Source organism: Cupressus sempervirens, chromosome 11, assembly GCF_028749045.1.
Source record: "Cupressus sempervirens isolate cs-2001-9-10 chromosome 11, ASM2874904v1, whole genome shotgun sequence".
Taxonomy (NCBI): Eukaryota; Viridiplantae; Streptophyta; class Pinopsida; order Cupressales; family Cupressaceae; genus Cupressus; species Cupressus sempervirens.
The window spans coordinates 626,292,225-626,308,965 of record NC_143128.1 but is presented as its reverse complement, the minus strand read 5'-3'; the positions used below and the strand labels follow the sequence as shown (position 1 = coordinate 626,308,965).

Genomic DNA, 16,741 nt, shown 5'->3' with positions numbered 1-16,741 from the left:
ACAAGTTGATCCTAAAAAACTGATGAAGCATATAGAGATGAGTCATGTGTTAAAGCAGTGCAAGAATAATTAGAACATATTGAGAAGGACAATACACAAAAATTGGTTTCTAGACCTAAAGATAAAGATGTTCTAGGAACCTAGATCCAATGAGTGTTAAGTGTTCCATTTATTCTCATGAGAGATGGATTCATGTTGAATCACTACTCATGAAACATGGGTCATCGAGTTTGACTCAAAAATCACACAGTTAAATCCTGATATTCACATCACAATTTGACTAGCTGTGGAAATCATCTCCTACTTATCAACTAAGTACATATTTAGAAATAAAATGAATGAGCAAGGTGAAGTAGTGAGAAATAAAGCAAGGTTAGTTTGTAAAAGTTATTCACAACATGGAGGTATAGATTTTGAGGAGACAGTTTCTCATGTGGCCAGAATTGAAGCAGTAAGATTATTTTTGACTTATGCAGCTAATAAGGACTTCAAGGATTATCAGATAGATGTGATGTCTGCATTTCTTAATGGGGAACTTGAAGAAGAAGTATACATTGAGCAACCTATTGAATTTCCTTTGACAGGTCAAGAAGACATGGTTTGCAAGTTGAAGAAAACATCGTATGACTTGAAACAAGCTTCAACAGCTTGGTATGCGAGATTGGACGGGTATCTTTTACATTTTAGCTTCAGCAAAGGTAGAGCAGATAGCTATTTGTATTTGAGAACTAATCCTCAAGGTATATTAATTGTTTAAGTCTTCGTTGATGATATTATCGTTAGTGGCAATGATGAAATGAGTAACAAGTTTTCTAAAGAGATGAAGAGTGAATTTGAAATGTCTATGATAGGAGAGGTGAAATTCTTTCTTGGATTGCAAATAACTCATAACAAGGATTAAGTTTATCACAAACTAGAAGAATTGCATATTACTCATTATAAGGATTGAGTTTATCACAAACTAAGTATCTTAAGGACTTGTTGGTAGAGTTTGGAATGGAGAATTGTAAACTAGCAGGTACTCCTATGGTGACGAGTTGTAAGTTGACTTATGTTGATGATTCACCTGATACATTTCAAACTAGAAACAAATCTATGATAGGCGGATTGCAATATCTAATGCACACAAGACCAGACATATCTAATGCAGTTGGAATTGTTGCAAAATTTCAAGCAGAACCTAATGAAACACACTTAGTAGCTGTAAAAAGAATTTTCAGATATTTGGAGGGAACTTTGGATTCTGGATAAATGGTAAGACAGATCTAAGGATTTCACATTGTATGCTTACACTGATGCAGATGGGTCAGTTAATCTTGATAACAGAAAGAGTACTAGTGGAGGAGCCTTCTTGCTTGGTGGGAGATTGGTTTCTTTGTTGAGCAAGAAGCAAGAATGTATATCTATGTTGCTACTACAAATAATTGTACATAGTTGATATGGATAAAGCAAATATTGAAGAATACTGATATGAAATTTGATGAACCTATTGTTATACATTGTGATAATACAAGCACTATCAATATGTCTAAGAATTCAATGTTACATTCAAAGACTAAGCATATATCAATCAAGTATCATTTCTTGAAAAAGAAAGTGGCAGAGAAAGAAGTGAGATTGAAATTTGTATGCTATAGAGAGCAGATTACAAATATATTTACCAAGCCTTTGAGGAAAGGACACCTTTGAGTATCTCAGAGGTATGCTTAGGGTGATGGCATCATCTTGCGAACATTAATTGATGTAGGAATGCATCAATCCAAAAGTTATCAGAGCCTATGCATACACTTGGATGCGATGTTTGGTGTTGTTCCTCGGGATGAGAAATTGAAATGTGCAAAGCTATGCTTGAGAGCTCTTTTCAACCAGTTTTATTTTTCAATATTTGGTGGCACTTGATTTGCCCTTTAGTAGTAGGTTTTTCTGCTTGGATCAAAGGAGTTGCAGAGATCTATATCACAAGGGGAGAGATAGATTTAGAGAATTTGACATTATTTTGGCACTCTTTGCCATTGATGTCAAAGGGGGAGAGATCATGTTAAAAACCTCCATCTAAGAGGAAGTATTTCCTAATGGGGAAGAAGTATGTCTAAGGGGGAGCTTTGTTGAGAATATTCAGAAAGTTGTATTGAGATGCTACTTTGAGATTGATGGATTTTTACCCGTATGTTGCCATCAATGCCAAAAGGTGAGATTGTTAGGAATAGGGGAGATTGTTGAGATTGTTGAAATGGAATTGTTGCCAGATGAGGTATTGACATTCAAGTTTTGTCATTGATGTTAACATATGTTAAAGATTTTTAGAGAGGAGCTAGACATACTCAGATTTTGTGTGTTACAAGTTGTTGATTGGAACAATACGAAGTGTACAGCATTCCTGAGTATGTGAGCTTGGATATGTGTTGCACAATGAGTGTAGACCTTATATGTAAGGTTGCAGCCCTTTGTCTGATGGTTTGAGTAAGTTATAGTTGTTTTGGTAAAGATTAGTTAAAAGTCAATGCCAGAAAAATATGCCTGGAGTTGTATTTTAGATATAGCATGTTGGCGAGCTAGACTTAAGGTTTGTGAGCATAATACATGTTAGAAGACTTGGAATAGTGTGTGCTTTGAGATGTGTGGGTCATTTTGTTCATGCTAGATTGATCGCTAGCATGTGGCTTATGGATTATTATTTTGGAAGTCGATGGGATAATGTAGCGTGTTAATTGATGTCCAAGCACTAACTAAAGATCATGGTGTGTTATTTAATTGTTGTAATTCTTATATAATTGAAAAAAGTTTCATGTGCATCTTACCATGGGTCTATTTATTTATTTGTGCATTGAGGAAGTCCTAACAGGCCAACCATATTACTTGGTTGTAACTTGTATAAAGCAAAGTAATTTCGTCAATAGTAGTGCATGGAATGATTGTTGTATGTGTGAGCCTTGATGTTGGATATTAGAACTGAGCTAAAGGATTATCAAATGCTTTGGTAAGAGGTATGAGCAAAATTTCTTATCATTCCTAAGTGTGCTTTATTGGAATTGTTAAGACAAGAGTGTCGTCATCAGTCATTTGGATTTGTAAATCCGTGAAGGTGGCTTTAACCTTCACATCTCAAACAATGAGTCTTCTAACAAGGTTAGAACCTTTTAATAGGGATTCAATCCTTTACCAGGGACTTGTCCTTTAACAAGTATAGATGTACTAAATTTATTGTATCGACTCCTAACAGGGTCAAGTCCCCTAAAAGGGACATTTTCATATTTGTGCATGATCTTGTGCGTATCATACCCACTGGGGTTTTTCCATTAGTAGATTTTTCCTGGAAAAAAAAAACATGTGTTATATTGTTGGCTTTTATTGTGTTATGCATTGTTATATTTGTTGTTGGTGATTTGTTTAAGAAATTTGAAGTTTATTATTATTGTACACAATTGATTCACCCAGCGCCACCACCCCCCTCCCCCTCCTCCTCCCTCCCTCTCTCAACTTTGTAGTGTGGATAGTGATTACTAACAATGGAGTCTGCAATTAAAGGAGAACTACTAAGTACACCCTATTGCAATGGCAATTAAAGGAGAAAAGTTATGAGGGCACCCTACTAAATTGTTATTGAGGGAGAATCGCTAAGGGCGCCCTAATGCAATGGCAATCAAAGCAGAACTGTTAAGTGCGCACTGTTTTCGTGTAAATTAAGCCTACAACTTCAACAATTTGATGCATGCATGAAACATAGATTCAACTTAGTGTCAGCTTAGACATATTAGTTAATGACAAATGTCAAAGCCCACTGAGATTAGTAACAATTTTGTCTTTAGAAAAAAAATCAACTGATGTAAATTATAGAAATGTTACACAGCATTTCCTGGATGGCAAGGGACACATTTCCAAGATGTTTCCTAGAGGGCTAAAAATAAGGGACATGTCCTATGTAACATAGTTTGAGTCGTAGTGATGGGATGCTTTTTATATTTTAGAATAACAGTCATTTTTTATAAGGGCATTTATGTATGAGTTTGGGATGAAAAAGATCATGTATCTGGGGCATAGAATTAGTGCCCAAGGTGTTTAAGTAGATGAGAATATACATGCAATCAAATATTGGTACCCTCTTGAGGCTGAAACTATTGATATTTTATATGGAGCCTAAACGGACTCAAAGGTTAATTTTTCCCTACTTCATTCGGTGCGGTTCTCCCCCAAATTGTTCTACGGGGGTTTGAGGGCAGTACCCCTTTGACTTTATTATTGTAAAAAGCGTTGGCTGCTATTTTTCTATTGGACGGCTTATTCTAGCCCTAATTTTGTAAGTGGCAAAAATACTACATAAAATGGCTTAGGGTTAGGGATTTGTGTAATGTACGATTGAGTAGCTTCTTGCAGTGGTATTGAGCTGTAAGGTATCGCATATTGTAATCACTGGATAATAAGAATATTTGACTCGCTGTTTGGTGGACGTAACCTAAGGATTGGGTGAATCACGTTAAATCTGTGTCTTGTGTTCTCTTCTATGTGCTTTATTATTTTCTGATATTGGTTATATTTTGCATGTGATTATTATTTCTGTCTCGTTAATCCTAACAATTGAAAGGCTTCTTTGACTACAAGAGCTTCATTAAAATATTCTTATAAATGGTTGTAGTTATACTATTGAAAATTTTGAGCTAAATAAACAATTTGGATTCCGGTTCATGTTTGGATTTGGTAGTTCGGTATGTGCCTTTGGTCAAAAAAATTCTGAGGGTTGGGTTCATTCTGATTTGTCAATACAGAAACATATAAAAATAGAAAACATATACATATGCGCAGCAGTAATTAAGTCCAAAATATAACAACATACTAACAGTCAAATAACACAAAAAGATAGTAGATACACCACCATATTAATAGTCATATATTAGTTATTGTAAGGATCTATAAAGACGGATTTTGTAAGTATGCTTGGCTTAAACTTGATGTAAAACTTCTCTGATTATAATGTTAGTGTAGTTTTTTATTTTTCCTATTTTGCTAGGTTTTTCCTACACTTTTAATAATCTCACTTAGGTTAATAAAGCATGTCTTATTAGGTGAACGGTTGTGAGGTGTCACCTTCCTACATGTGAGCATCCATAGCTATCTTGGGAAGATACTTAGCTATCTTTAGTCCGATAGATGGTTGCTCCTCATTGGTTGGTGTTGCCACCTCCTCCCTCTTCCTAGCCTATATAAGCATGCTACTTGGCTTGTATTTGCATCTCTTATTTTTTGCATCCTCTTAATGCTATTTTGCTTCCAGCATTTGCATTACTCTCTTGGAGACTAACTCTATGATGCTATTTTGATTTTGTATCATTTGCATTCATAGTTTAGATATTTATTCTTTGCACTAGTTTTCTGAGTTATTAATCTTATCAGATTCTAACATGGTATCAGAGTTTTTCTATGTGCAAGAGTAGATTTTAGTTTCCTTATTTGAGAGATTCGAGGGGGGCTAATAAACTTTATTGTAGTTTTTTGAAAAACGAAGTATGCTCTTCTCTTGCATCTTTGGATGATCCTAAGAATTAGAAAAGTTTTGACAAAAACGGTTTTCCTCTGGGGTTTCAATCTGAAATCTGACAACCAACTTGCATATTTGGAGTTTTTAATCAATATTGCAGGTTCCAGCATGCCATTGATGGACTTAGGAAGCTAATTCAGCATTTGCATGTCATATTTTGGTTGTTGGGGTCGTTTTTTGATTTTTAGAGCCGTTTTTTACTGTTAAAGGCGTCTAATTTACACTACAACAGCATCTTCTGTACATCAACAAGAAAAACGCTTTCTGGGTTTTGTTCGTAGCCCCGAAAAACCATCTGGGTATCTTTCAGATTTTGCATGCAAACTGTATATTTTGCAGAATCGAGCATGAAAGGCTACAGCCATACCCCTCTCCGTTGGCAGTCGCAGATTTGAATGCAGTTTTCAAATGTCTCGTTCTTGCTCATACAGACTCCGATTTTGATGATTCTTGTTATGAACTTGGCTATTTTTTTGTGCTCTATCCACTAGTGGAGTTGTTTTTTGATTTTCATGCATGAATTCTTCAGAAATTGCAGATTCTCAGCCGTGACTGTGCACAGTTCTCGTTTTGGAAACTTCAGAGGATCATAACTTTCTCATACGACCTCGTATCGAGGAGATTCTTTTTTAGAAAGTGCATGATTTTTCGAGTAGATCGCAGTGGCGCTATTTTTTTCTTTGATTATTGTGCCCAAATTTCACTTTTAGCATATGCTCTTCTTGAGGGTTTGTAATGCATTGAAATCAAGACCACTAAGTATTTCTTTCTAGTGGTAGTTGTAAACGCACTAAAATAAAGTGTCAAATCATATTTCTTTGGGGGGGTTCTTTGATTGAGTAAAAAGGGGGGGGCATTGTCGTGGCTGGGTTCTCTTCTTTTTAGCATTTCTTCTCTGCATTTCTTCATCATGGATCAAACAAATATGTCCATCCTAACTCCATACAATTACTTTGAGTGGAAATCACGCATGACAATTCACTTAAAGAAAGCTAGATTAAATAGGATAACTATGGGACTTGAAACTGACCCTGCTAAAGATGAAGATAAGCCTAAGTGGTTTAACAAATGTGATGAAGCATTTGGAACATTGTGTTTGTCTGTTTCTCCTGACTTGCTATTTCACATTGAGTCTTTGGATACACCAAATGAAGTATGGACAAAACTAGAAACACTATTTGGCACACAAGATTCAATGAGGGGTCATATGTTGGAAAATGAATTAATTAGTTTGAGTCCAGGCAATTTCAACACAATCCAAGATTTCTTCACCAAATTGAAATCACTAAGGCTGCAGTTAAAACAATGTGGAATTGAAAAGAAAGATGAACAACTGATTCTTAGTATTCTCTCTAAGCTAACTTCAGAATATTCTCTGTTTGTCTCTACCTTCTATGCTACTAAGGGTGCACTTGGTACTCAATTCACCATGCCATCTTTAGATGATTTGGCTGTCAATCTCACTCGAGAACAGGACAAGCTAATCCAGATGGGCATTCTTAAGTCCTCTAAGTCACATGCCTTGGCTGCCAACCAAGGCACAAAAGAACAACAAGGACAAAGTAGTAACAACAATAGTAAGGACAAGAAACAAAAGAATAGCGAGGAGAAGAAGGATCAGATGCTGGTTTCTTCAAAAGCAACTATTGATACACCATCTTCCAAGAGTGATAAGCCTAAGAAAGAAAAGGTCAAATGTGCCTATTGTAAAAGACCTGGTCATGATGAACATAAATGTTTGCAGAAACAACTTGATCACTTAACATACATTCTTGAGAAGAATAATATCAGTGTTCCTGAGTCTATCAAACAAAGTTCTAATGAAGGGTCTAACAAAGAAAAAGAAAATAGGAAGGGGAAAGGAAAGGGCAAGGCCCTTTTTGCAGTTGCTTCCTCACCATCCACTTGGGTTCTTGATTCGGGTGCTTCACACCACATGGCTTCATCTAAGGAAGAACTTGCATCCTTGGAGCCGTGTACTATGCCTTCTATTTTGATGGGTAATAACACTCTTGTTGAGGTGTGTGGGAGAGGGTCTGTTGATGTGGGGGATGGCACATTCCATGATGTTCCTTATGTACCCTCATTGTAAACTGATCTCCTATCGGTACACCAGAGCACTCACACAGGTTTAGGCAAGCGGGTTGAGTTCACTCCTGATTCAGTGGAGATACGTGAGTTGCACAATGATTCTACAGTTGCAATTGGGAGAGCAAATCATCAGTCACGACTCTATATGTTTTCTCACTTTGTTTCTGATCCTCCTTTGAATGTTTTGCTCACTCACTTTAATGATGTGAGTAGATTATGGCATGAGCGGTTTGGCCATCTTAACTTTCACTACTTGCATCAGCTTAACCAGCAAAGCATTGTCACAGGGTTGCCTTCTACTTTGACATTGGAGTCACTTGGAATACATGATAGATCTTCGAATGGGTCAGATTCACTTGAGCAATCTTCTACCTCCACTTTTGATGCAAAGAGTGATTCAGAGGACTCACCTCCTTCCTCTCCTAGTCACCATTCACAGGTTGATGATTCTCCTCTAGATTCTCCATCTTTTGGTCCAGTTGGGCTAGACAGACCTTGCAGTTTGCAGGTGATTGGGTTGGGGATCCATCAAACACCAAGCAGACTCGTTCACAATTCCAGGATGCTCTACATATCTTCATTGCTACTGCCTCAAATCCACAGTCCTTTCATTAGGCTTCTGGTATTTCTGAGTGGGATATAGCTATGCAGGAAGAGTATAGTTCCTTGATGAGGAACCACACTTGGGATCTTGTCCCTTTTTCTAAAGGAAGAAAAATTGTTCGATGTAAGTGGATCTACCGGACAAAATTTGCAAGCTTTGCTGGGGGTATGGGATGCTTCATCTTTTGGGGGGGCCGCTTCCTCTCACTTGGAGTCCTAATTTTCTTTGAGGAGTTTCTTTTCTCTCTTTTGGGGGAATTTTATATACATGGGTACCTCATCAGGCTTGACTTGCCGGGACCCATTTCTACATCCACCTAAGCTTCGCTTATGGGGGGCTTGTTAGTGTAGTTTTTTATTTTTCCTATTTTGCTAGGTTTTTCCTACACTTTTAATAATCTCGCTTAGGTTAATAAAGCATGTCTTATTAGGTGAATGGTTGTGAGGTGTCACCTTCCTACATGTGAGCATCCATAGCTATCTTGGGAAGATACTTTGCTATCTTTAGTCCGATAGATGGTTGCTCCTCATTGGTTGGTGTTGCCACCTCCTCCCTCTTCCTAGCCTATATAAGCATGCTACCTGGCTTGTATTTGCATCTCTTATTTTTTGCATCCTCTTAATGCTATTTTGCTTCCAGCATTTGCATTACTCTCTTGGAGACTAACTCTATGATGCTATTTGATTTTGTATCATTGCATTCATAGTTTAGATATTTATTCTTTGCACTAGTTTTCTGGGTTATTAATCTTATCAGATTCTAACATATAATAGAAGGGAGCTGCCCCTAGAAGCCTTTTAATTATCGGAAAAGAAAAATACTCAAATGATAGTCAACCTTGAAAGTATGATATATATTAAACTTTAAAGTTAAAAGATAATAATGTCATGTGTCAGCAATCACCATCATTGACAATTCATCAAATATCATATGGGCCAACAAAAATATTGTCACTATCATCCATATAAGATGACTACATTCATGTAGGTTGTTTAACTTGGGTTTACTTCTTTTTTTTACTTAGGTTTACTTGAGATGATGATCATTTGTGATTATGAGCTCTATAGGCTGCAGTCTGGATAAACCATAGTTTGCAAGTTCTCCGAGTTGCCAAGTTGTATGAGTACTCAAAAGTTTAATTCCAACGTTTTTATATATGTTAAAAAATGTAGGTAAAAATGTTGATACAAGTAACACGCTGGTTAAGATGCATTTTCACATGTTGTTAATGCTATAAACTATGCCTTTTCTTGATTGAGATGTCAGTTTCTAATTTACTACATTTTTTAATTGGGTTTTACATTAAAAAATGTTTCATTAAGAGATTTTAATTTTTAGTACTTTGGAGTTTTTGCAGAGTTTTTGTAGAGTATATGCGGAGTTTTTGTCAAGTTGAAAATCTTGTGCTTGCCAAGACTCAAGTCTGAGTCTACAAAATATGGGATTAGAGTCATTAGACTATGAAACACATTTCATAGGTAACAATTCCATGACAATTATATCCATGGCTCTTCATAGAACAATGTGATTAATTGGATACTTTTCATAGAACACTATGATCTCTCTTTTCATACTACTATCATTTGAAGTTTACTATCATTCTCATGATTGCTTCCATGCTCTATCTTAATTGGTGCTGTGTCAGAAGATCTTGATGCATATTGAGACTTCTTTTTTGAGTTAATAGGACCCTGAAGAATGTCAAGAATTTGAATAAGGCTGACAGTGTCCTTGAAGTAATGGACTGGCCCTAAGGTTTTAACATGGTTTTAACCCTTGCTCACTATTATCTACAGATCACTACACTTTCACACTCAATAAGAGTGCTGAAGGCAGTCAATTGATACTCCTACAGACACAATCCACAGTCCTTAGCAATTATAAATAAGATTCATGTACTGTTATACATTTATTCTTGATGAATTATCAATTATTTATGGAACGTTTTCATGCTGAGATAATTCTGTACCATTGAGGATTTATTTTTGGGCACAGTCATACAAGTTAGGGTACAATTGAGCACTAAGCAGCATTCTGAATCATTTTACAAGCATTTTTGGATGGCTGTACATTTACATGTTTGTGGAGAAAGCAGCATTTGCTGTCACTGCGATTTGGCACCTGCAGTAAGCAGGGTACTAGACAACATTTATCGCTGTTCCAGCTGCCAAAACATTTGCAGGCTTGTTGTCAACATACAGCTTCCTAACTGCCACTATACAATCCTTAACCTATTCTGTATAGCCACATTTACTTTTAATTAGAAGGTTGGAACCTGAGTCTCATTTGTGCATTTATTCTTGCTGAATAATCAGTTATTTTTGGAGTGTATTCATGCTGAGATGATTCGGTACCATTGAGGATTTATTTTTGGGCACAGTCATACAAGTTAGTGTGCAATTGAGCACTAACCAGCATTCTGAACCACTTTACTAGCATTTTGGGATGGCTGTGCAACATTAATTTGACCGATTTGTGGAAAGAGCAGCAATTGCTGTCACTAGGGTTTGATGCCGACAGTGAGGAGGGTGTTAGACAACATTAATCACTGTTCCGGCCACCAAAGCATTCATTGCAGACTTGCTGCCACTGTACAATCCTTACCCTACGCCATATAGCTACATTTACTTTTAATCAGAAGGCTGCAGCCTGAGTCTCAAGGTTCAATTTAATGCTCCCAACTGAGTTCAGATCTGAAAATGATGGTTTCAAAATCTTTGCCTCCCAAGGAATTTCAAAATCTTCAACCTTGAATCATGGTTTCTGCTTAAATGTTCAAATTTCTTCTGGGATCGATTGTGTGAACATTTTTAGCACCAAATTTCTTCTGCTTATTTCATCATTTGCAATCTACTTAGGATCTAGATAAATCTTGTCAAGATCAATTGGTTGGTTTTCCTCAATGATACCTGATTTCTATCCTATCAAAATTCAATTTGAAAAATAGAAGAAAACAATAATTACAATTACATGTATTTGAGCTCCAGCTCTGATCTTTCTTAAGCTTCAAGCACAGTTTTTGATGAAAAAACACCAAGCCAATTATCTTTTTTTGCATCGAAAAAAACAGTTATGTCTCTTGGAATGTGTGTGTTCAAACACACCAAGACAGCACATAAGATAATAAATTGAATGGCTTAAGTCAAAATGAGCCTCACCATTTATCATTTTTTGCGGTTTCTTTGCCTTTAATTTTCCATCATTGTGCTCAAAAACACAAATACTTACAAAATTATATCATCTACAATCTAGTCAAAGGTTAGCACCTTCAATGTGCATGTCTACAATATAGAGAGACTATCAGAGGTTTCTATACTATAACTAGTTTAAAGGTCTCCCCACCTTGCAGAATACCCATAACTGAGAGAGTGGATAAAACGCTTGTGCTAACCTTGTTCTTGAATCCTTGTAAGTTTTTATCCACAATCTAATAATTCAACTTGACATCTTGATGTTGGGTTATGGAATGCGATCCAAAACATGTCAAAAAGCTTTTTACAAATCCTTCCATTGTTTCACCAGATAAACATACTTTAATAGATCCAACACACTTCTTTGACCTAGAGGACTTCAATATCATCTCATAGATCAGATATTCACATATGTACCCATTTTTGCCAGTTGAAATAAACATCCATCTATTTTTAGAATTTGAATTGACTAACATATCAAAAAATTCAACAGAAATTAATTTCAGCAATTAAAAGCAATTAGACACTAGTCGTAGGCTAACATAAATATAAAAGTGCTAACAATTTACCAAACCATACGTATTGGTACTAAGTTCTGTGTCATCAAATAGAGAACGATTCATGTAAATTGCTAATTTGAATAGCGTATTAATTGGGGGATTCTTAACCATACCTCCAACGAAGAGTTTTGTTGTTATTCCTCTTGCAAAGATTGGAAAGTGAGAATAGAGGGTGTTATCCTTTGCCATCAATACACGCCATGCTGCTCTGTTTTTCAGATAACGTCCAATCCCTGCTAGCATAGCCATCTTACACCCTAAACACCAGGATAGTAGTCGGCATTACCCTTCTGCTTCCCGCTCCATAAATTCGTTGTCGTTGGAGTATGTATTCAAACTCCTACTTGACGTGCATATTTTTACAGGTCATTTTCAGGGTTTCATATGAAATGAAGTACTTCAGCAAGCTGTTTGGTTCGAAAATGAGCTCGTGCAGAGCTGTTATAATGTTTTTATTATTTTAATTTTAAATTTAATTAATTAGAGGAAGTAGAGTTTCGATGAATTTAAGATTTCCACCTGATTAAGGTTTACAAGTTAGGATTATCGATGTACTACAAGCAAGATCATAGTGATAACGCGGGTGTAAACATTGGTAGGGGTAAGGACCCCAAAAGAGATAAGCTTCATAAAGACATAGGAATAATACTTAATGAGGAAGAGAGAGGCTAAAGAATTCAAACAAGTCAAAAGATAGAGGAAAATGATTTCGGAGGAAGGGATCAATTAGATAATGACATAGATATCGAAGAGGAATCAATATGTCCATCAAGCGCTTCAGATGAGGAACCTAATAGGCAAGCTAGAGTGGAGGAAGAGGTCAGGGTCATTTATGAGCATTTATACGAGTTTGTAGTCAAAGAACTCATGAATGAATTTATCAAGAACCATTAAGACAGAAGGAATTGTTGATCAAGGAAATTCTAGAAGGGGATGATCCGATGGAAAAAAAAGGAAGTGGAACAATTGCTAGTAGATCTAGAAGATCAGGAACTAAATGATCAAGAATAGTTGGGGATATTCCTGACTCGGCCAAGTAAGAATAACCTTGATTGTACAAAAATAATTTAAAAGAGGGGAAGAAAATCCCTACAAGAACTAACAATGGGGGATGGATGTGTTCATGATCAATCCAAATTAATCGATATCTTTAATGCAGGGAAGAAAAAAATCCTTCCCAAGTTGTCATGAATGTCCTAACTTGGAATGTTAGGGTTTTAAATGCCCTAATAAGTAGTAGGTTTTAAAATGTTGCATATTAAAAAGAAAAGAAGTGCTCATTTTATTACAAGATACAAAGTTAGATAGGAATGATCTAGAGGGTTTTAAAAAGAAGCTAGGATCTAGGGAGATATGGGGATCTCTGGCTAAGGGAGCCTCAAGAGGTTTGGCTTTTATATAGGACCCAAAGTTTCTGACTATAACATGTTTTGAAGATCATGGAAATTGGAGGTGTGGCTTAGTAAGAAGCTCCCAAACGAAGGTGAGCTTCAAGATTTTTAATGTATATGGACATATTCAAAATATGGAGAATATCAGAGTCTAGAAGGAGATTGAAGAAAAACTAATTGTTTATAAAGGAGAGATTTCAATCATAGAAGGGGAAGACATCAAAAAAGTGAGGTGTTATTCAGAAACTCCCTAAAGTAACCAAAGATTTTAACAAATGGATTAAAAGAAATGGCCAACTAGAGATTGTCACTTCCACATATAGCTACACTTGGAATAATAGGAGAAAAGGATTCAACTTTATTTCAGAGAAATTGGACTAATTTCTTTTAAATGGGGATATGGCAGAACTACCCTTTACTCTAGAATCAAAAGTAAAACCCATCTCATGTTCAGATTACTATCCAATTGAATTATGAATTATTAAGGATAAAAAGCCAGACAATTGTCCTTTCAATTTTGAATAAATGTGGTTTAAGGATGAGAGCTTTCTAAAGATGATAGAAAAATGGTAGAACAAAATTGTGTTATCTAGGTCTAAACTTTTTTGAGTGGTTAACAAACTAAAAATTATCAAGCAAAGGCTTAAGGTATGGAATTCTGAACACTTGGGAACATCTTTGAAAATAAGGAAGTATTGGAAGAAGAGAGAGAGTATAAACAAGGAGGTTATAGAGAAAGGGATAGATTTAGCCTTATATGAATGAAAGAAGTGCCTAATGAAGGATTACGAAGCCATCTTAACCAAAGAGGAACTACTTACCTTATATGAATGAAAGAAGTGCCTAATGAAGGATTACGAAGCCATCTTAACCAAAAAGGAGCTACTTTGGAGACAAAAATCAATAGAAACATGGCTAGATGCAATGGATAGAAACACAAAACTCTTTTGCAACAATACAAACTAGAGTAGAATAGCTAATATAATCACTTCCATTCAAAATAAGGATGGGGTAAAACTAGAGGACCCAAATGACATTGCAAAAGAGGCAGTAAATTACTTTGAAGAAATCTTCAATAATAGTGGTAACCAGAATCTAGAGGCTCAAGAAAGCATCATTAAGAACACCCCAAAGCTTATATCCAAAGAATAAAATAAAGCATTGTTGGAAAAATTTACCTTTGAGGAAGTAAGTGTGGCCCTCAAGCAAATGAATCTAAATAATTCTCCATAGTCAGATGGGTTTATAGCATGCTTCTTTTGAAAATGTTGGGACTTCATAGGGATGGAGGTAAGTGAGGCTTTAGAAGAGGTACAAAATTCGAAAAAAATCCTCAAGGAGGTGAATAATATATTTATTGCCCTTATTCCAAAAGGGAGAAATTAGATACCTTTAATGACTATCGTCCCCTAGCTCTTTGTAATACTCTCTATAAATTATTTTCAAAGACTATGGGGATGAGAATCTAGAAACTTCTCCCAAATCTAATTAGCGAGGATCAAATAGGGTTTGTACAAGGTAGATCTATAAGATTTACATCCAACATGCCCAATTGTAAGGCCTTTCAGGTTACGACCAAATACATCAACAATTACAATAACAATTTTGCAAGACCTCACAAGACCTAACCTCTAGCTAGCCCAAATCCACAATTTGAGAGAAAACTTGAAGAAGAATCTAAAATATTGTAATGATTTAGAATAACTAGTAGGAGGGTTGAATCGGTTATCCTCAAGTCCAGATGTACCAGTTCAACTTTCACTAACTTCAAATGAATTAATCAAACTCATAAAACAACTTTTTCTATGTAGCATATCATCAACAATTTAACTTTTCATGTCATTTCTTAAGTCTTTGTTTCCCATATGTGTTGATTGCCAACTAATAAACTACTGTAAAAATATAGCATGTATAACAATAACATCCACACATGTAAATAACACTTTGATACCAAGATTTAATGTGGAAACCCGATTTGGAAAACCCACCAAGTAACATGCTACCATTTTTTCACTCTTTTGAAGTGAGCTCGGTTAAGAGCCAATCATGTTAAAGGTTATACAACACACTATTAAATGTGACCCTGTTAAAGGATTTAATCACACTATTAGGAGTGGCCTTGTTAGAAGACTTTGATCATTCCATTAGAATGTCACCTTGATTAAAGGATTTACAAAATGATCATTAGGTCAACCTTGATTAAAAGATTTTGACTAATACAATGGTTAGAATGTAGAATTAGGTTTGATCTATAAAGTACAACTCACTTTGCAAGTTCAAAATCTTCATTCACTCATCTGTTGGTTTACTGACTAGCCTCCATTGACATCTCCATCACTAACCTACTTGACATCTCCTCAAGCAATCACTCTTCACCAAACTCTTTGCACTTCTCTTCTACAACTTCTCCTTAAGATCGCCAATCAACAACAAACCAACCATAGAAAATGTCTCTTATGCCTCCTTAAATAGGTAACTTTGATATTTTATCGCTTAAACATCATTGTTCATCTTAGGGTTAGGTCAGATTCATTGAATCCTTCCATCATTTCACTCTCCTTCTTCTTTGAGAAACTTTTGATCAAATCCTTGCCTTTGATTACTTAACAAACTCTCCTCATGCATTAAATACGACATCTCATCAATCCTTATCTTCCACGCACTTTAACTAATTCAAAATTCCAACTATGTTGATCTCAAATTTGATTTTGACTCAAATGGTAGCTTATGTTGTCACTTGGCACTCATGGTGTTCTTCTGCTCAATCATCATTATGTAGCTCGACATACACTATACTATCTTGCTCAATATCAATAGGCTGGCTTGACCATTACTACACTTGGTCACTACTAACACTTCTTCATACACTTTCTCGGCAATAACTAATGCTCAAATTGAACTGTTTTGATTGGCTTCTACTTAAGTTCCTTAATCTTTTGCATCAGCTCCTTCATTTACTAACCAATACTGATACTCGGTCAAGATTATCCTTTTGACTTATTTCATCTCTAAACTTCATCCAACTATCTTCTTTATTTCATGTATTGATTGAACAACACATTATCTTGTCAAGGACTAACTTATCAAGCGCCCATTGTATTTCCATGATACTTAAATACTCATTACTCATCAACACCAATAACTCACCTTCTATCTCTTCTTTTCAAATCATCATCATCAATCAAATGATATGGCACTCTACGTTGTTAGTAAATGTCTCTCCAATAGGTTTGGCATCAATGACAACATAAAAATTGCTCCAATTGTAGTTTCTAACATAATTAGATATTTGATCTAGCATTTTATGTTCATGCTTTCCTTTCATGTTTATTGATGCAATTGAGTGACCATTTCCTCAATATGCATAATGAAGT

General features: G+C 35.7%; 1 protein-coding gene across 1 annotated transcript in view; it reads right to left on the bottom strand.

The window, feature by feature from the left end:
• Nucleotides 1–12,597, bottom strand: part of LOC149531267 (small RNA-binding protein 11, chloroplastic-like) — a 37,242-nt gene extending 24,645 nt beyond the window's left edge. The window contains exon 1 of the mRNA XM_089810852.1: nt 12,090–12,597. Within this exon, the coding sequence (XP_089666978.1) occupies nt 12,090–12,225 (136 nt within the window). The 5' untranslated portion in view covers nt 12,226–12,597. The remainder of the gene's footprint in view (nt 1–12,089) is intronic.
• Between the last annotated feature and the right edge of the window lie 4,144 nt (nt 12,598–16,741).